Source organism: Perca flavescens, chromosome 4 (genome assembly GCF_004354835.1).
Source record: "Perca flavescens isolate YP-PL-M2 chromosome 4, PFLA_1.0, whole genome shotgun sequence".
NCBI classification, from domain to species: Eukaryota; Metazoa; Chordata; class Actinopteri; order Perciformes; family Percidae; genus Perca; species Perca flavescens.
The window spans coordinates 10055563-10077566 of NC_041334.1; the positions used below are offsets into that span (position 1 = coordinate 10055563).

Consider the following 22004-nt stretch of genomic DNA (forward strand, 5'->3'; position numbering starts at 1 on the left):
CAGGTCGTCCCAGGCCTTTCTGTGTGGAGTTTGCATGTTCTCCCCGTGCTTGCGTGGGTTTCCTCCGGGTTCTCCGGTTTCTTCCCACCATAAAGACATGCGTGTAACTAGGACTACAGCTGAAAATTAGCCGACTGGCTAACACTGGCACATTTACAGAAATGTTGATTAATGTGCATTGTCCTAATATAAATAAATCTTCTTCTTCTTCCTTCCTCGGGCATGTTAAGCGATCACACTGATGCGTACCATGCCCGAGTCCAAATGAACCATGCACTGACCACCTCTTTCAAGCTGGCCATGGCACGGTTAGGCGTACCGTGACCGGGCACACTAGTCAAACATACCAGACTTTGGGGTCGAACGTACTTGGGCACGGAGTAGTGGCAACTTGTTAAAAACCTTCCTCGCCACTAATTGCAGGATGTAAAGGGTTCTGACTCATGAAGATCACCATGTCCAACTTCACCATGCAAGGCTATCCAAAACACATGACCTTGTGCTGAAATTGACTTTCCTAAAATACACAATCAGTGATCTACAATCAGCAGACAAAAAAATGTTGCTCCACATTCTGCTTTGTTGAAGCCTAATCCACACTAACTCAACTTACAGAAACCAACTCCAAATTGTCCAATAGCAGGACAGACTAGGGCTGGGCGATAGGGAGAAAATCCGATATCACAATATTTTTGACCAAAGACCTCGATATCGATATTCTAGGGTTGACAGTTGGTGCTCTAACAAAATATCTTCACACTTAGATTTTAGATAAATAATCATAAGTTATGTGGACATAATGTCTAATTTGGGAAAAGGCAAAAAAACAGCTAGAACAGTCTGGTAAGTTCAGAAAGGTACATCACTTTACTGTAATGCAGCCTTTAAAACCCGGAAAAGACAACATTTATGTCATATCACAATATTACAATATCCAAAACCTAAGACGATATCTAGTCTCGTATCACGATATTGACATAATATCGATATATTGCCCAGCCCTAGGACAGACTACTGGAGAATGAGTTTTAATAGGCCAAAACACACACATCAAAGCACATTCTACAACATTACCTAAATTCTTATGCATATTAGGCTATATATTTTAAATGTCATTAAACAAGTTACTTTTGCAATGTATATAAATTACCCAAAACGCTAAACAATACACATTGGCTCCTACACACGGTTTAACAGGGCCAAGTGTGAGTGCGCCCTCAGTGCATAATGTTCACACACTCGCAGGCCCACAGGACAAAAAACTAAAATGTTGCTCAGACTTGTGGCCATTAGGTCATCTGTTGGTGGATGCCAGCTGTAATGGAAGCTGTCAGGCTTCAGAAGAAGGCCTTTTTAGCCCAGTGGACTCCAGACATTAAACATCTCAGCTACTCACAGAAGTATTGTGGATGGCGGATTGATTTATGTGTGGCTTTTCAAATTGATACATCTGTTTGATTGATGCCCTCACAAAAAATAAGTCTCCATGTGAATTTGTTTTGTTTTTACTTTTCAAAAGTTAGTGCACTCATTTCCCGTTAATATTATAGAATATTAGTATGGACTTAGCACACACTCAAAGACTTAATGATCCCAGTAGACAGTCCTGTTCCATGTCTACACATCGTGTTTTAAACATGTTTTTGGCTGGCTAGCTGTAGCGTGCATAACTATGAGTGTGCTGTGTGACTGTACCAGGCCTGTGCTTGATGTGCTTTTTATTGCATTTAGTACATTAAACACTGAAGTACAGCTGCAGTATTCTCTTCCCAAGAGGAACCACTTGTACAAATTAAGCTTTGCTTGCTTTTTAAGCATTCAAAGTAAATAAGTAATGACCAGGCAACAAGCCACGAGGGACTTCAGTTTTGTATTATGACATATCCATTCATTTCGACTTTACAGGATTTAAAAAAACAATATGCCTCAGCACTAATGGACTAATAATGAAGGATGGATGTTTGACAGTAGAGTTCAGCCACAGTTGTTCTAGCCTGTTGTAATATGGATGCAAAAGACTTTGACCATGGTTACCACAGTTTTTCTCCAGTTTACATTTGTGTTACACTGTATCATAAAACACTAGCTGCATCTTCTTTCAATTTTAAAGCAGGGGGAATGCATTATGTCCTAAATAAGCGCTGCACTGCCGCTCTCTTTCTTTAAAAGGGAAACAAGTAAATCCGTCTGATTATGGGAGACTATCACCACCATAAATACAACTAATAACCTTTCACACTAACACCAAACATGTGTCTGTACCCGCTAAAGTCATTTTACAAATATATATGCAGAAAGAAAAGGCTAAGAAAAGGCTGTATGAGTTATCAACATGTGGACCAAGTACATATAATTACACAGCTTCTGATTTGCTTTTCCTTCCCAGTTATGCTGGCTAAATTTACAGTACCTCCAATTGATTTGTGGTGTTCTAAACCCCAATGGTAAAAAATACTTTGGGCTCTCATCATGTGTTTTGGTTGCTTTGTTTATGAGCTGAATACTTACCACAGAGAGTCGTAAAACTGCCTTCTTTTGACTTCTAAATCTTTTAAATCCTGGTTGATTGAAAGCTCACAGAATCTACACGTTGCAAGGTACGGAGCCTTTTTACCCCGCTGTGAGAGGGTGAATATGTCATGGTTTAATTACCATCATGTACCCATGGCCTTGTCTGCAACATTCCTATTATCAAACATAATTGGTATGTCAGCAGCAATCCTCTAGTGTGAGCAATGAAATGGTCATGGACTGTTCTCAAAGGTGCAGACCTCTCCAGTCGCTAGTAATGGGCGATAGAAACGATATGCAATATAAACGATACAAAATTGGCCTATCGCGGTAATGCATGTTGATGACGCAATCTACCCGTGAAATTTAGAGCCATGAGCTGGGCTGCAACCGGATCATCATCTTGAGTAAACATGGCTGAAAGCAAAACCGAGGAGCTGGTGAAAAAGACCGGTGCAACATCCATTATTTGGACTTGGTTCGGATTTAAGCCGCTACAACGGACCTGTGGTTGAGCCGTACCATGGAGCCTTTCATCAGCCTGACAATTCACTATATATCGGACAATTGGAATCTTCGCAGCCATAGCTATGGCATGGCACTACTGTAACAAAACTTTTATACATTTTCTTTAGTATACTGTATGTGCATTATACTGGAAGTATCTTCTTTATTCCCAAAAAAATATTGTGCTTTCATTTTGCACTTTATTATGTTTTCATTTGAAGTATCTGTGCACTACACTTGGAAGAATTTTATTTATTTAAAATAGCCATGCCTAATACTGGAAGTATTTCCCTAATTCACAGTATCCGTTCCTTTATTAACAAGACACCAGTTTTAATTTCATTAAGAGAACAAAATGTGTTACATTAGGCTGCAGGTAAGAAACTTTATGTTTGAAATATGTTTTTATTTAAGTATCTGTGCATCTTTGCCTAATACTAAAAGTATTTTCAGTTAAGTGTCTGTTCCTTTACTAAAAAGACACCAGTTGTTCCTGTTCTCTGCATCTTTGGTGGCATTTAAGAACCAAGGACTTAAACTAAGTGTAGTACCTTTTAGAATGGTTTGCACTAAAGGAAAGAATATATACTTTAAGCTTTTTCTTTGTTGAAGTCTCTGCAACTAGTGTACTTGAATTTTATTTATCTGCAACATTATGTTGTATAATTACAGTCTTGCACAATAAATGTTCTCAAAACTACATATGTTTCTTTCTTTAAAAAACAAAAAAACATTTAGCAGTTTGGCTTTCTGGTTCTATTATAATTTATATATCGTGATATATATCGTTATCGCAAGAGGCTGCAATGTATATCGCAATATGGATTTTAGGCCATATCGGCAAAATATATGCTGAATTGTCTATTTTATGAACATTACTTGTGCTTTTTGTGGTTGACATTGGACGGTCATGTCATGTGGCTGTGAGTCTTTCATCAGGATCGGGAAATCAACACCAGTGTCCTGCCGACTCTGCTAACCTCCTCCCGACTCTGCTAGCCTTGGCTAGCTAGCCAGCTGGATGGTCAAGTTTTAAAATGTGCCTGCGTCGGTTTCCAGCTGTGGTGTCCTTTTGTGGAGATTTAGCTGGATCCTGGAGTGCTGGTGCCATTCAATTGGGTGACTCTTTCTGTGTGTGCCGATCTGACGGCCACATTCTGCTTTGTGCATGAGTTCAAGGAGCTGATGAGATAACATTTCACTGGAATTATACGTCCTTTTTTGTATGATTTCATGTGACAAATAAAATTGATTGAATGATTAAATGTCATCCTGGCCAACTTTGAGTAATGTGAGATGTCCTCAGAGAAAATGACATCTCGCTGGCACCTCACCTTTGTGATTCAGTGAGTTGAAATGCTGTTAAAATCAAGTCCTTGAGGAGACGTTCTTAATTTTTTACAATATTTCTGTTTCTTTGATTTTGCAGTCCTACTGTTTTAACAAAGAAAACAGAAAAACATGCTCTGATGAGGATTTGGGAAACGTCAAGGAGCTCTAAGATGTGGACTAAGTAACGTAGACTAATGGTGTTTTGTACACTACAGTTTTCTTTAATAAAGGGTCAATAAAGTTAATTTTAATTACAACATTTTAATATTTTTACACTTTGAATTTTCATTCTTTACGGAACACCGTTGGTCGCCTGTACCGAACACCATTGTGCCTTTGGACTTCGCGTTGAAGGTGGAGGCGTTACTTTCCCCCACTTTTTTCCAAAACTATTGGTCCAACCGATCAGTCAAAGTGTAAATCAATCAATGGATATTCCCCCTGAGAACGAGCACACAAACTGCTTGTTTAGCTTTCAACAAAAGAGCAGTGCTTGCTGAGGTGCACTGAAAGGCGATAAGTGTACGAAACACCGTTAGTCTACGTTAAATGTATTCTATTTAACATTTTACACTTATATTTAATAAGTACGGGGATTTGATTGGATTTTGTACAGACTCATTCACCCTCTCAGCCACCTCAAGTATCCAAACGTTTGGATTCTTGGATTATTTCCTGATGTTTGATGAGATGTACAGTGAAATGAGGTAAAAGAGTTCTGTACATATATTCATTGTTGATCTTTGGGAATGATATTTTGGTGAAGAGAATCAAAAAAAGAATCCTTTAATAATATTTCAGAGCTTTGAACTGCCTCTCACAGTCTTAATTTATACTTATTTTATTATGTTATTACTTTATGTATTATGTCTAAATGTATAGGTCCTCAGTGTTTCCCCTATAATTGTACAGGCAGGTGTAGAGGTCTGTGTTGGTATACTGTAGCCGCCTTGTGTTGTTTTCAGGAGATTTAAAGGGGAACTATGCAGTTTTTTTTTAGCTTAATTTACCTTAACTGAACAGCTTCAGAGTCATTCGAATGGTTATATGACTTTTTTTTTAGTTGAATGGTGGTCGTCTCGCTCCCCCCTAGCGCCTGACAGCAAAATACATAGACATTTAAATAAATGGACCAAGTCAGCCCATAGATTTCAACAGAGACCAGTGAAGTGAATTAGAAGCAATTTTCCGGTGAGCGCGGAGCGTTACTGCTCAGCCTCCAACTGAACTTGAAGACGCAGATGTGACGTGAGCAACGTGTCTGAAAGTTGTAAGTCTTCTGGTAGCTGTGCCAAGAGAAATCCCAATCATTCCGAATCTTACAGAGACGGAGAGCGTAAGTATATGTTAGGTGATAACATAGGCACAGGCTAATTATCGCTAACTAAAATGCTAGTTAACATTAGTAATTAAACTTGAACAGCTAATGTAAGTCGAAACAGTCTGCGAGCTTCTCCTGTACTGTACGGTAATTCCTCTACTATGCAAAAGCCTGGTTATGACACAATCGTTAGCCTATTTTTACAAAAACGTCTGCTACGGAGCCATAACGTGAGGTACAAGGTAATGGAGCCTTTTATACATTGTCGTGTTTCTTTAGGAATAAACAATGGACAAAGTCTTTAAACGCTTCAGATGTAAAGTTATTCACTGTCAAAGTGACGTCAAAATGAATGGCAGTCAATGGAATGCTAACGGCGGGTGAGGGCTAGGTAGCATCAAAATGGCGCCATTGGAGGTACGCGTTGTGGAGAGAGGGACTGGCTGGCTGACTCCTACTTGAGTCATACTGTTAGTTTAAAATCTCTCTTCCAACATCTGCATCACCAGAAGAGCCAAAAAGCAAACTATATGACAGTATCACATGCACAGAACAATGGCACCTACAGCAAAGCTACGATACGCACAAAAACATACAAGAATTGCACCTCTGCTATCACCTCCAAGACATGCCTCTGTCCTTTCCTTTACTGGGGTTCACCTCTTATTTACTGTATAATGGGTATCTTGTCCCGCATTTTCCCTCTGTAGAAGCTCCCCTATGCCTCCTTTTTTGTAATATATTGGTCAAATGGTTTCCAGATTTTCTCATACACCCCAAATTTGTTTTTTAATATAAACTTTAATCTCTCCATGGACATACATTGCCCCATATTCTTGATCCAAGCACCAATTGTAGGTGCCTCAATTTTCTTCCAGATGTCCTTTTTGCCTGTAGTATAGCAAAATCAATACATGTATTTGCTTGGGTATTCAGATTTAGATTTCTTTAGATACAGGTGCAGCAATATCCTCTTGGGGTCAAATGGAATGTTCACAGACGATGAACATAGTTTTAATGATCACCTCCCTCCAGAATGTTTTAATTTTGTCACACTCCCAGACACGGTGCATACATGTTCCTTTAGGCTCATTGCATTTAAAACAAAGGAAGGTCAGGTATATAACTGTTGAATTTATTTACTTTGACAGGAGTTGTGAATGTCAGGATCAGCCAATTATTTGGAGTAGCTTTAAATTAGTGTTTGCTGTTTGTTGGAAGCACTTGATTTGATATGCAACAAAGTTTTCTATGAGCGGAGCATGCATTTTAAACATTGTTATTGCTGTTTATCATTTTCATTTAACTGTGGCAAGCCAAAATCTTGATGGCAATTCATATTCTATTAATTGTCCAGCCATAATACAAAAGACATTCCCAGACAATGCAACAGTCAGATGTTGCTAAATTGCCAGGAGAACAACAACAAAGCTCTCTGTTTGCCCGTGACTGTTTGCTACCATCGGTGAAGAGACAAAGGGAGAAAAACAGAGGAGAGAGAGTGGATGGGAGATGAGACCCATGTCCTTCCTCATCATCTGAAAACAATAAGACAACAAGGGAACGGGAATTAAAAGACTAGAGCCGTCTAATCTGGAACAACAGAGGAATGTCGGGGAGATGCCACAGCATCCTTTTATCCCATATGTGTGCTATTACAGTAGGTCCACGGGCCCGATCCCTGTGCCAGAATCTGCTGGATCGGATTTCTTCCTCTGCTAATGCCACTGGACATATGATCTGACAATGATAATGATAATTACCTCAAATGACATGCCTTCCATTGTGGAAGAAGTGGAAAACACAGGCACGGACCCTCACAAACACAGAACACATGATGAGCAGCTCAATGGTGTTTTTATGCCCCCAACTGCTCTTTCCAGGCAGCGCTGCGACTGCTGCCTTCAAGGCACCTAACCCTAGCCTTAACCCTAACCATAACCATAACCAGTGCCTCCCAACGGTGCCTTCCAGGCAGCACTGCCTTGGGGCAAGAAACACAGATAAACTGATGAGCATTACGCCCTGGACTCCTATCTTTTTCAGATACACCAAATCTGAGAGGCTGGATATCCTTGGATGGAAGCAGCGTAAAAGCATCAACCTCTGATGAAGTTGCAGGTGGTGTGATATTTTAAGATGTTATCGTGCAGCGGTGCAGCCAACATAAAGAAATACAAGTCCTTTTTTTTAGCCATGGGGAGCCGAGCGAGGTGGACATTATCGTTCTCATCATCTTTATATATCTATAATCTAATTCTCTTCTGTTTTAATTTTTTTTTTCGGTGCTCATAGACCAAAAGCCTCTGTGAGAGTCTGTAAATGCGTCTCTGAGGATGTTTGCAAAGGATTAAATTGAACCTGGATGCCAGCTGAACTTAGCCCCGCCCACAACATTTGAGGTCGGGAAGTTCGGTCTGGACTTGATCCGTTGTGGAGCAACTATGCTCGAACCAGAGCTGTTGGGACCAATCAAATTGTCGGGGCAGGCTTTATACGATGATGGCCAGGTGATCAACAGTAACGTGATCAACCACGTCACCAAATAGCGCTTGGGTTGAATTCGTTTACAACAAAGATGGCTGCCATCGCGTCTGTTATAGAAAATATCGAAAGCGCATTCATTTTAAAAGAGGAACAGAGAACCGCGATCACTTATGCATACACATTGCCACACCCGTCCGCACGACACGGAAACTGCCTTTGCTCTGTTGAAGCCTGCCTTTGACTTGCAGCTTCTGTGACGTCTGTCTCCTTTGCTCTGACAACGCGGTTTCATGCCAGTTCGTGAAATGGTCACGTTATTTTAATTTATTGATTTGTGTACAGGTCAAGATTTTCGAATGTGAACACTTCATGAACTGCCGTGACAGTGGGCTGCTCTGGGGGATGCAACAACGGGGAAATTAAATGCTCCACGCCGGCCACAACAATGGGACATTCCTCCTATCCCAGAATGCATCTGCAGTGTAGCCAGACCTTACACTGCAGTGCTGTGGAGATAGAGCTGGCAATGCGAGACTAATTTTAACCATGACCACGATCGTCCCCCAACCTTAACGAAGTAGTAATGGTGCTGCAGTTTAAATGTGATATTCATAATACAGCAATAACAGAGAGAGAGAAGAGAGAGAGAGAGAGAGAGAGAGAGAGAGAGAGAGAGAGACTGTGAAAACTAACTATATAGTGACTAAGTGACAGGAAATTACTGTTGGCCAGAACTTGCTTTATGAAGCAGAATTTCCTGAAAATAGCAAGTCTGGCATAACTGGCAGAAGTTTATGAAACACCCCTAGGAAACAACAACATAATGTTGCTTGCTCATGGTTGCTGAGTACAACATGTCCATCAATTGCCACTAAAGTTACAAAATGGCAGTAACCTCAGCTTTCAACAAAGACCATTCCCAGTGCCAACATTACAACATGACGGTATCCATACAGAGTGTATTCTGGCTCTGCAGCTACGTTAGGCCGCCATCACCAATAAAGAACTTAGATCCTTTGAAATGATGTCTTCATCATAACACCTAAAATGACCTAAGGAAGCGTTCCTCCCCTTCTACACCACTAAGCCACTGCTGCCAAAAGGAAAACTGTTAACGTCAGCCTGCAAGTGTTAATTTGAAGTAGCACATGTTGGAATTTTCTATAAGGTCTAAAGTGTGTCAACACAGCAAATAATACAGTACATGACCAAACAATGCAGGGAATTCACAGATGTTGGCAGCCAATGTAATAAAGAAGAAGCAACCAGTCTCTGCTGCAGTTTGTTTGTGGTAGATTTAAAATGTGTATATATAATGACAATAAAATATTGCAGCCATTTATTGCAGCAAATGTTCTGTATCTGTAATCGGCCTCCTTCCTTCCCTTCTTACCTGTAGGACACTTTTTCTTCATCCTGCACCTCTGTGTCTCGCTGTGGGACGGGCAAAATGATGATGCCGCTTTCTCTTCCAGCGCTCTCCCGGACTGCCCGCCCCCCCGGGTCCTGGTCTGCTTGCCCCACCTGAAGCCGCAGGGGACGCCGTCACGGAGACAGACGCTCCAGTCGCTCCACTCTCCCAACAAAGCCAGGAGACAGTCCTCTAAGAGACGAGAGGATTAAGACGTTTTTAAGGTCCGACTGAAAAGATAGCATTTTACAAAAACCACATATCTGAAAAGAAGACAATATTGTGGAAAACAACAGTATTGCAGAAGCCAAGCACTCAACCAGTTTCACATGTGATGAATCCATGGACCCTTAAAGGGTAATTTTGTTATTTTCAACCTGGACCCTATTTTTCAATGCATTGATGTGTAAGTGACTAATGTGAACAAAAACCTTGACTGAAAAATTGTCCAGTATTGAGCAAGAACACTGTAACTGGCAGCCATGAATTTTAATCATATTGGGCAAATGTGCATCGTCAGGTTGCGTCCACTAAAAGTTCTGTTTTTCTGTTTTCTCAGATCATTATTTTAAGTGTCTGACAACATTATGGAAAGGATCCCTACAGAGGTCGACCTTTTCGTTTAAGAGTAAGATGCTTTTAGTTTAACATGAAACAACCCCGAAATCGCCATCGCCAAACTCACCAGACTCCTTTTAAATAAGCAATACTTTTAGCGTGTATAGAGCCAACATATTTCCACATGTAAATGGGTGAATTAAGGGTTTATTTCAATCAAACCAGAGTGGTGATTGTTGGACCAGTGGAAAGACAAACCAAGATGGCTTTTTATTTAGTTACTGTCGACTTTAAATGAAGTATCTTTTACAATGATAAAATTGCTATTTATTGAAATGGAGTCTGGTGGTGAGTGTGGAAATTTCAGGGATGTTTCATAATAAAAAGAATCTTACTCTTTAACAAAAAGGTCTATCTCTGTAGGGATCTTTTCCATAATGTTTACAGACACTAAGAATAACACTCTTAACATGTCAGCGGTAAAAACAAGCACTTTTAGTGGACAAAATTGAAGGTGCGCAGTTGCCCATTGACTTACATTAAAACTTGTTCCGCCTCTGCCGACTGCAACAGTCTTGCTTAAACACTGGACCAATGTCAAAAGTTATTGGGCCTCATTCACCAATCGTTCTTAAGAACAAATGTGTTCTTAAACCCCACTTACACAGTTTTCACGAAGATTCTGGCATTCACCAATGTTTTCTTATTTGGGATTTGTTCTTAGGTAAGAACAGAATCTACGCACACTCAAGAGCACTCTTACGCACAATTGGGAGCTGACATGTTTGCCCAAAATAAGTAGTTATACCGTTTTCATCCGTTCTAATTTAAAATATTAATATTTCTTCATAATTTTGTAACTCGTTATCTTCATTATTTTACACATAATTATATGTTTGTTTTAATAAATACACACTACACTTCTGCTCATTTGTAAATCACTTTGAATTGCATTGTGTATGAATTGTGCCAGGCCTATATACTTCATCAGTTCTGCGCCCTTCTCCAGATAGAGCGTTCACTGCATGAGTAAATACCAAACGGTCTATGGTAATTGCATTTCATGCATCGGTTTTATTTGCTGCTTTGTAAGCACTGCTGACACTCGTTTTTCGCTAACTTCTTGCAGCAGTACCTCCACTTCAGAATTACTAAAGTTTTTTTTCTTTTGGAGTTGAGGCCTCCACAGTCTTTACCACGTCTTTTTCGACATTTCTCTTAAGTGTGCACACGGCCCTACCATCTCATGTCCTTTTATGGGAATTAATGGGGTGTTTACCTATGCTAAGTAGGAGCAATGGGCACAAGCTTTCAGATTACGAAGACATTGGGATTGATCATTCTAAGAACACACCTGCAAACAATTCTGCTGTTTGAAAACGCGTCATGAATCAGACGTAGACTTTTCTTAGGAACTTTCTTAAGAACAAATTTAAGAAAAAACTTAAATTTGAAGAATGTGCAGAAGATATTGGTGAATGAGGCCCACTGTTCCCATCAGTCACTTAGACACTAGTCTGGCTATCACCAGACCAAGCTCAATCTTTTAAGATTGAACTTTAGTCTGGGGGGTCTGCTGTGTATTTTCTCTGCACAAGAGGCGTGATCAACGGGCATATAGTTCAAATGACTCTGTCAGACCAACGATCCGGGTGACGTAGCAGCGACGGCGGCATCAACGGGTTGCTGCGCTTCGGTGGCCGGCTTGTTGAATGTAAACAAGGTGCTGCTTGGTCGTTTCTCTATCTTCATCGTGTTAAACCCGCCAATAGATCGCCAGATGGATAAGCCAGTTTGGGATTGGTTCCCGCAAATTTGTAACGGAAGCAGGATAGATAAACGTACAGGTTTCCAGCCTGAGCTGCAGGGCGAAATCAAATCGCCGGCAGATCGGGCTAGGTTTACCCAGTCTACTTAAACACAACAACATAGGAAAATAGGTTGGAAAAAAACCCAAAGTTACCCTTTTAAGGTGCTCTCAAAGATGAAGAAAATGGTAACAGAAAAGAAAAGTTCTTCAGGCACTTTTAGGTGAAGACCATAGACTGTATAAAACATGGACATAGTCTCCGGGATGTCCCCCATAAGTTTCTGACAGGTGAAGACCTCGAGAATTTGAAAGTGGTCAGCCTTTTTTCATTCTCGGTCTAAGAGTGCCAGAAGATCTTTCCTTTTAATGGAAAAAAATAATCATGTCTTATTGTGCTTTTCAATACATAGATTAAAGAAATGCAAGGACTTATATAATTAAGATAAATCAATAACAACCATAACCCATTGAGTAGTAACAACTTATTCAGACTAATATTTTCTTCAGACCCCTGGCAACCACATTCCTATTATTTAAAATAGATGAATGCCAGCTGAAGCATTAATCACGGGACATTAAACTCAGAGTGATTAGTTGCTGATGAGTGATGTCACCCACAAAATCAGTCGCCGCAAGTTTTTCCACGCGGTCCACAACGGAAAAAAGCAGCAGACTCGGCCAACACGGGCCAACATTTCTTGGTTGTCAGATTTGGGGTATAAAATAAATAGATTTCCTGTGACTTTTTTTTGTTTTTTGGAGTTGCTTGAGGTGTGTACCAACAGTGAGACATGAAACCTTAATATCGCCATGAAAACCAGATGTGGTCACAATGCCAAGGAATAACAGTAGCTGCAGATGGTGCACGTGGACAGCAGAGGGGGAATCTGGAGTCCTGAACAGCACCAAATGATGAGTGAGTTCATCAATATATCACACTTAGAAGAGATGGATGATGACACAACGCGATATGAGGATAAAATCTAAAAGTTCTCTGAAGACTTTTAAGGTGAATCATGTGTTACATTGAAAGCTTGGCTCCATACATAGACTGTTAATATTAGTGGACAGAGCAAGTGTGACGTCACCCATTGGTTTGTGGAGAGCTGATATGAGTCGTCGAGTTTGCGTTTATGGGCGCAGCCATCGTGGTTGCGGATGTGACGTTTTTAGACGAGAAGGAGGAGAGAGGGAGGAGCCGTAGACAGTTGGGCGGTATCTGACTGTATTTTTTTTTTTTTGAGTTAGCATTGCTGCTTACACCCTTCATTACGTTACACACGTTCACTGGCAATCTGGATGCAACTTCTGCTGAAAGCTAGCATACATAATTCAAGGTAAGATTTAGCATTGCTAGGTTTTAAATATATCTTTGTCCCATAGTCATATAAGAGGAGTCACATTGTAAAGTAAATGTATCTGATGTTACCATGTAAATTGTCTGTAACGTTAGCTAGCCACTTATGGTAAAACATGCTAACGTTAATTTTCTACAAATTGAAGTTTAGCTACGTTTTCCTAATTTAAACGTAATGTCAGCGAAATGCAAAACGGTGATTGTCAATGCTTATCATTATCTAACGCTCACTATTAGCAAATGTTTAACCAAGTTTCTTAGAATGTTTGGCTAACTGTAATAACCATAAAGCACTGATAAAGTCTTGCTACTGTTAGCAAGTATCATCAGTCTGGTTGGTGCATTTAGCCTTTACATGCTTTTAAGAGCTAACGTTAGCAGAAATAAGATAATTTAACTGAGTTAAAGTTACACTAAAGAACAATACACTGTTGTTAATTCATCTGTATTCTCCTAGATAATTAATGAAGTACAGTTACATGCTAGTGTGCATATATATTTAACTATGAGGGGCTCAAATGGAAATTGATGACTCTTTTTCTTTCTTTCAGAAATAGGAGTGTGGAGAGCCACGATGGCATGTGCACCCAACCCAATTCCTCAGAATTAGGTAATAGTTACTTTTCTTTTTCCACTGTGCATTACAGACAACCAACAGATTGTCACACTATGCTCACTGTAATTGTAAAGGCAGCTTTTATTTCTTTACCCAGGCATTTGGACTTGACTGAACAGTGCTGCACAAGTGTATGTTAAGCTATATTTTTATATTGTGGTTTGTAATGTCAAACATTTCTACTGTAAATAACAATGTGGCACTAGTGATTCAACTACCTCTTTTTATTATGCAGAATTCACTTGTGACCGTGAAGTTTGCCTTTACATTGACCCACAGCAGTGATTTATGTGTGGAATTTACACTGGATTGTAAAAGGTGAACTACATTATTTAATTCATCACTTTAAACATAATGTTAAAAATATTGCCAGTGTTTGTGGTTTATGTAGTTTTTGAAGTTAATGCCCATTTCAATGTGAAATAAAGGTCTTTCTAAAGCTACATTTGTTGTTTTTCTGAAGTAACTATAGGAACATATAGTATTGTAGTCATACAAGACATTGGTAATTTGATAGAATTTATAATTGATTAAAAGTGTCTATTTGGGCTTTAATCAACATAAATGATTTCTTAAATGTTACCATACTTACTTGAATGTTGACAAAGGATCAGCAAAATTTAGTTTGTGCTTTTGTGTGTCTTTATGTACTTGTCAATTTTAATCACCATGAAAACACTTCACCAAAATCCTTTTAGATTAATTTATATATTTGAATATATTTTAAATACGTAGTCAAGTGTTTAGTAGGTAATTGAAAATGCACTAGGTGCTGTTTAATCTGTGTAGGGTTATTGTAAATTCATTATAACAAAAGTATGATCACAAATTGCAAAGAAAAAATAAACAACTTATTCAATGTAATAATTAAATCAATGTACCTTATATTTACTGCACTGACATTTTTAAAGTATGAAAACTAAAAACCATACAAGGACATGCAATGTCAATATCTAATTCTAACAGTTTAATCCTATACATAAAATATCTCAATTATATTTCTAAAGTGCTAACTTTTAGGTTTGAATGGTGAACAGAACGCAGAGCCAGTAGTGTGAATTAACAGGTTTTATTTAAAGTACCGAGTCCAGGTTTCTGAGGGGGGAAAAGCACGTCAAAGTTTCCAGGATGGAGAACGGGTCGGTGGTTTCTGGGAAGGAGCGGGTCCGTCAGAGGAAGATAGCAGGCCGGCTAGTGGTGGGGGGTCCAGTGGTGGTGGCTGTCTGCTCCGGTGGATGGCAGGAGTGAAGCGGTAGCAGGAGTTAGGTTCCAATGGCAGTTGAGGCACAAGAGAAAGGATAAGGACAGGCACATTTTTGTAATAGACAAACATGTAGTTAAGGCATGGTAGATCACAATGAATTATATTAATATATGCGCTTGTACATGAATCTATGCTTCAGTTGAGGACATGCAGTATTAAGTAAACATACTGCTACATGTCAAATTTATCTTAGACAATGTGTATTGTACGCAACACTTTTTTAATATGTACATTTTGGTAATAAACAGCACTTGTAAATATAGATTGTAACATGTATGTGACTCATCTTAAAACAGACTAATGTGCTGACAGAAGGTCTTCAAATAGATTAGCAGACACAACTACAGTAAGTGGAAGAAAGACATCAGTGTAACAGCATCAACGCATATTCTGGCCCACTGCCCCGCCCGGATACCTCCGTCTCCGAGTCTACGCGTTCCCCCCGCGGCTTTGTCCAAGGGTGAGGGTGACGGTGATGCTGTGTGGGTGCCGCCGCGGCGGGGATGATATTATGTGCCTGTCCTTCGGGCACCTCCGGGTAACGTTGCCCAACTCTCGGGCAGGAACATATATTTCAGTATATTCAAGTAAAAGCAGTCTCTGCTTGTCCTGTGCGAATCCGCCACACGAAACTCAGATGTGAGGGGGTAATTTCTAAATCACACGCAGTCCCAAAATTATTGCGTGCGAATATAGGGTTTAATATGACTTTGCCCCATAGCATTAACTATATCAGGCTTTGATTTAAAGCTAACATTAGCTACCATTACATGTAATGGTAGTGTTAGCTTGCGCATCGATTAGCAATAACACCAGATATGGTTAAAAATAGATCACTGGCGAGACCATTGTGCATACCTACTGTATATGACTGTAACGTTAAATATATTGTAGCGACCCTGCAGGACTAATATGGGAGAGATTCGGGAGGGGGGGGTTGTTCATTGGGGGAAGATGTTGCCCTAGTTCAGCTGATTGGTCAGGTGGGTGAGGATGCGGAAAGGTAGGGGGGGGTGCTAGTAGAGGTAGAGGAAGCTAACGAGGTGGTCGGGGCCAGCAGCTCTTTTGTTGTTGTTTTTGGGCACTCTTCCAACCCTGTTATTAGCCTGTGTTTGAGGGTAATAAAGCCCGGTCCATCCGGTTAAACTTTGGCCACTGTCTCCTTGTCATTCAGCTACCTAGCCAGCCGTGCGGCAGAGCCATAACGCTACATTGGTGTCAGAAGTGGGATCAACCACGCTTCCCTTCCCCGCACGATAGCTGGCTACAACCGCTAGCCACCACCAAGGAAACAGGATGGCTGAACGTAACGGAAAAACCGGACCGCTATGCCCTATACACTCCCCTTGAAACACCAAAGGGGAAGCCGGCAGAGGGTGACCAAGTTGTACGGAGAAAGGTGGGGAAAACACGCTGATGGACGTTCCCGAAGCTATGAAGAAAAGTTCGTTTCAAGTTGCCACACCGGCCAGACCAGGCCCCGGAGAATTAAATGTAAACAATCCGGACGCACGCAGACTTTGCATCAGTCGACCAGTCTTCGATGATGTCACTACTCGGGCAGATCCCAAAGGTGAAAGGGATGGCCAACCAAGTTCTATCACAGAGTTAGAGAAAGACATTACAGCTAGAATAGAGGAGGGCTTTATGCAAAGGATGAGCCTTGCAATGGAACGTACTTTCGGACTTTTCCTGGAAAGCTCTGTGACTAAACCTCAGGAGTTAGAGGCTCATGCTAACGCTTATCAGGCTAATGCTAATAAGGAACATGTGGGCACCAACCATGCCAGTGTCAAAACGGACACATCCAAAAATAAGCACGCTGCAGTTGCTACCCATGGTGCTAATGTTCCAGTGGGTGGCTTGGATTCACAACCTGCCCACCATTCCGATGAGGGTGCCAGTTCAGTTTGTCAACCTGTGGAGAGACGTGAAAAGTGTTGCTCCCTTACTCCCACCCCAGCTAGTTCACCTGCGGCTGCTAACCAACCAGGTGACCTGGTACCAGCTTTGACTGCCGCACTAACCACGGCCCTAATGAGGGTGCAACAACCATCCCCCAGAGACGTCTGCTTAAAGGTTGGGCGCTATGATGGACTCACTTCCTGGGAAACATACTGGGCCCAGTTTGGTCTTCTAGCAACCGCAATTGGCTGGTCCCCAGCAGAGATAGCCGTCCATTTGATCTCAGCATTGGAAGGTGAAGCTAGGAAAGTACTGCTGGATGTGACTGCGGCGGACCTGGAGAACCCATAAGCTATATCCAGGGCACTAGAGAGACGCTTTGGGACCACCACCCCTGCAGTTGTGATGCGGCAGAGGTTTAACGAACGAATGCGGGCACCTGGAGAAAAGCTAGGAGTGTTTGCAGCAGAGCTGCGCTACCTCGCTAAAAGAGGATTCCCTGAGTTTGACGATGAAACACGCTTGGTGCTAACTAAGGAAGCATTCATTTGTGGCCTCCTACCCCTTCCATTGCGCCAACAAGTCCGGCTTCCTGACCCACAGACCCTGGAAGCAGCTCTAGAGAAAGCACTGGCAATGGAAGACATCCTCATAGAAGGTTTCGATAACCTACCCGGACAGGTGTCAACAAGGCCCAAGAGTCAAGCTTCTCCGCAAATTGGACCAACCTCTCTGCCGACGGTCCCGGACGTCCTTCCCCTTCACCTGAAGATCGACAGAGGCAAATCTGCTGGAGGTGCAATCAGGGGGGTCACACATGGCGCTTCTGTCCTGTTCTCGATTCTGCTTTGGGTGTGCCGGCATCGGGAAACGCTCAAGGCTCGGTGTAGAGGGGAGCAACCCGAGCCAACCTTCGCTCCCCAGAGGTTGTGACAATAATTCTGCGGTAAAAGCGCTCCGCCTCCCTGTCACTCATGCCCTTAGCACGCAAAAGACCTCAAACAATGATAGCTGCCGAGTACCCATATTGGTCAATGGCCAATTGACCAACGCCCTGCTCGACTCGGGCTCAACCGCAACTCTCCTTCACCCTGATCTCCTGCCAGCTGGAACTCTACCCCAAGCCACCAATGTCCCACTCACCACAGTCACCGGGGGAAAAGCCCCCATGCTAGGTTGGTGTGAAACTCAGATCCAAGTGGGGGCTTATTCCACCTGCCAACCAGTCTGGGTCGCTGAAGTAACCGAGAGTTGTATACTTGGACTGGATTTCCTGTGTGAAGCAAGGGCTATACTGGACTTCCAAACACGGACAATTATGTTCCCTGATGGGGTATCTATTCCCTTCCTGAGTGACCCTCACATCCCCAAAATGACTAGTTATTTAGTTAAGGACGATGATGAAAAAGGAGAACCGTCCCATTCTCCAGACTCTTCTCGGGGGGAGGTCCCTTCGGCAAAAAGCCCTTGTCCACTAACCACTGACAGCCCCACAGCCCTTGTCCCATCGGACAACCAGCCACCATTACCAGCAGTTATCCAGACCGCAAGTGTAGCCCCCATTTCTGAGAAAGAGACAGCAGCCAGTGCAACCGTCAAGGACCTGTGGGAGAAAAATCATGCAGGTCTGAGCTCCGAGCAGCAGAATAGGCTCTGGAACCTCCTGCATGAGTATAGACACAGTTTTTCCACCAACCCCAACGACGTGGGGCTCACCCACTTGGTTCAGCACTCCATCAATACTGGGGATGCACGGCCAATCTGCCAGCGGCCTAGGCGCCTCCCATACTCCCGTCAAGCTGCTGCGAACCAGATGCTACAAGAAATGAAGGATGCTGGCATTATTGAGCCCTCCGAAAGTCCATGGGTGTCATCGGTCGTTATGGCTCCTAGAAAGGATGGAAAGTGGAGGTTTTGTGTCGACTTCCGACCATTAAACAACAAGACAGTGAAAGACTCTTATCCACTGCCGCGGATAGATGAGTCCCTCGACTATGTGGCCGGCTCAGCCTGGTTTTCCTCATTGGACCTCCGGAGTGGATATTGGCAGGTGGCTATGGCTCCAGAAGACAAAGCCAAGACCGCCTTTACCATGGGGCGGGGCCTGTGGCAGTTCACCACCATGCCGTTCGGACTGTGCAACGCCCCCGCAACATTTGAGAGGCTGATGAAAAAGGTCCTTGTGGGTGTCCCCCCGAGCGCTGCCTAGTCTACCTTGATGATCTCCTTGTCCATGGGCCCAGTTTTGACTCAGCACTTGAGAACCTGAGAGAAGTACTGGAGCGGATCAAGATTGCAGGCCTGAAGCTTCATCCCGGGAAGTGTTGCTTCCTGCGGCGGGAGGTATCCTTCTTGGGTCATAAAGTAAGTGAAGCAGACAAGGTAGCAGCTGTCCAGGATTGGCCCACCCCCCACTGATGTCCAGCAACTGAGATCCTTCTTGGGATTGGCTTCCTACTACAGACGGTTTGTGGCTGGATTCTCTAGGGTGGCTGCGCCCAAGTTCAACTTACTGCGCAAAAATGTTCCCTATGAGTGGGGACATGACCAGGAAGCTGCCTTCCACCAGCTAAAACAGGTCTTATGCAAGGACCCGGTGCTGGTTGCACCCAACCCTGAGCTGCCGTTTATCCACGACACGGACGCCAGCAACACAAGTCTTGGCGCCGTACTTTCGCAGCTGACCCCAGAGGGCGAGCGTGTTGTTGCTTACCACAGTCGCTCCCTTGATAAGACAGAGAGGAACTACTGCGTCACTCACAGGGAACTCTTGGCAATGATCGATGCTGTGGGCCATTTCAAGCATATCCTCTGTGGCCTGCCATTCACTATCCGCACTGACCACGCTGCCTTGAAGTGGCTCATGTCCTTCAAAGAGCCAGAAGGACAAGTAGCCAGATGGATCGAACAACTCCAGGCCTTTCAGTTTACTATTTAGCACAGAGCTGGGGAAAGTCACACCAATGCAGACAGTCTCTCCCGCCGACCGTGCCGAAAAACGTGAAGCAGCAAGCCAGAACGTTGGAAGGGTGATCTGTCGGGCGCTGTTACCCGATAATGTGAAGAGGTGGAGGGAATTGCAACTCGAGGACCCTGACCTCAATCTGGTCATGGGGTGGCTGGATGCTAACATCCAACCACCCTGGGAAGATGTGGTTGGCCAGTCCGCCACCGTCAGAGGGCTCTGGTCTCAATGGCCTGGAGTGGAGCTGCATGAGGAAGTCCGACAGGAAGCAGTGTAGCGACCCTGCAGGACTATTATGGGAGATTTTGGGGGGGGGGGGTTGTTCATTGGGAGAAGATGTTGCCCTAGTTCAGCTGATTGGTCAGGTTGGTGAGGAGGCGGGAAGGTAGGGGGGAGTACTAGGAGAGGGAGGAAGCTAACAAGGTAGTCGGGGCCAGCAGCTCTTTTGTTGTTGTTTTTGGGCACTCTTCCAACCCTGTTATTAGCCTGTGTTCGAGGGTAATAAAGCTCGGTCCATCCGGTTAAACTTCGGCCACTGTCTCCTCGTCATTCAGCTACCTAGCCAGCCGTGCAGCAGAGCCGTAACGCTACAATATATTTGAATCCGTTTATACTCTGCATAATGTTAGCCCGCTAGCTTGGTTAGCAAGGTGCAATCTAGCTAGCAAACTGATATTAATTGGGATGCTAACGTTCTCTAACGAAAAACAGTATTTAAAAAAATGTAACATTACTTACCAGAAAAACGGAAATGCCGAGTCCTTTGAGTGTCTTGTCGTCCAACCGAACGCTGAACAAGACATTAGGCAACCAAAGTGTCACAGTCACTACAAAGAAAGCTGGTCAAACTCCAAAATGAAGTTTACGTGCCTTGGATAAGCTTTGCTAAACCTCTTGTCATGATTGACAGGCCGCGAACTGTCAATCACATCATAGCCACGCCCTAAAACACCCTCTGCTTTATCGCCGATTTTAAAATCAACGAGACCATAATTAAAAAAATTAACATCATTCTGTGTTGCAGAAGACTTAAAACTAGCGATTGAGGCCATAAACTCATTATGAAGAGGTTTACTGAGGTAATAAATCAAGTGAGTCACTTTCTCATAGACTTCTACAGAAACCGACCTCCTTTTACAACCGCACGTGTCGCCCTCTGCTGAAATTCAGATAGAATGCAGGTTTAAGGCACTTCCGCATTTGCAGCACTTGGATGGGCTGTCCACTAATAATATACAGTCTATGGCTCCATATGAGAAAAGAAAAAAAAAAACGTATGAGAAAGAAATGGAGTACATGCGTGTCCACAGAACCAGACAAAGAAAAGAAGAAAAATATTTCAGACAAAATGTCCCGAAGGCAGAACTTGTAGCTTGAATGCGTCATTAAGCTGTCATCAGCATTCAGTGTGATTAGAAGTTAGCTAACTTTGATTATTGCACTTCTTTGAGAACAGTGATTTCATCTATGCGAACATGTTTTTAAAATGATTTCTTTGTTTCTCTTTGTTTTCTTGTTTAATGGTCACCACTGACACATAGTGTAGTTCACCGAAACGGGTGCAATATATTAAAAGTTGCAGATTTTAGACTAAAATTTACTTCATGCAAGATTGGAAAACCCACGAATTGATAAAAGGCACACACATGAAATACTGCAGAAAAGTTGCCAGACAGGCAGACCATGGATAAAAGGAAAAGCACTTTGCGAGAAAGTGTCTGCTGTTCAATAAATCTCTCAGGTTAGTATCATTGGTGTGTCCATTGCAGAGCGTGGACCTGCATTTTATAGCTGGCTGGGGGTCAATGCGCTTTTAGTTCACACACTTTATAACAGGATACAAGTCACTGAAAGTCACACAGGTGTTAAACGGTGTACTGCAAGTAGGTTATTTGGGTTTCAGCGTTCTCAACAATAAGTATATTATTTGCATTCACACTATACTTCTGGTTTTGAGTCT

The 22004-nt window shown here is 42.5% G+C and overlaps 1 protein-coding gene across 1 annotated transcript in view; it reads right to left on the bottom strand.

Moving 5' to 3' along the window:
- Positions 1 to 22004, bottom strand: part of rspo4 (R-spondin 4) — a 49979-nt gene that overhangs the window by 22387 nt on the left and 5588 nt on the right. Inside the window, exon 4 of the mRNA XM_028574771.1 lies at positions 9552 to 9761. Coding sequence (XP_028430572.1) covers positions 9552 to 9761 — 210 coding nt within the window. The remainder of the gene's footprint in view (positions 1 to 9551; positions 9762 to 22004) is intronic.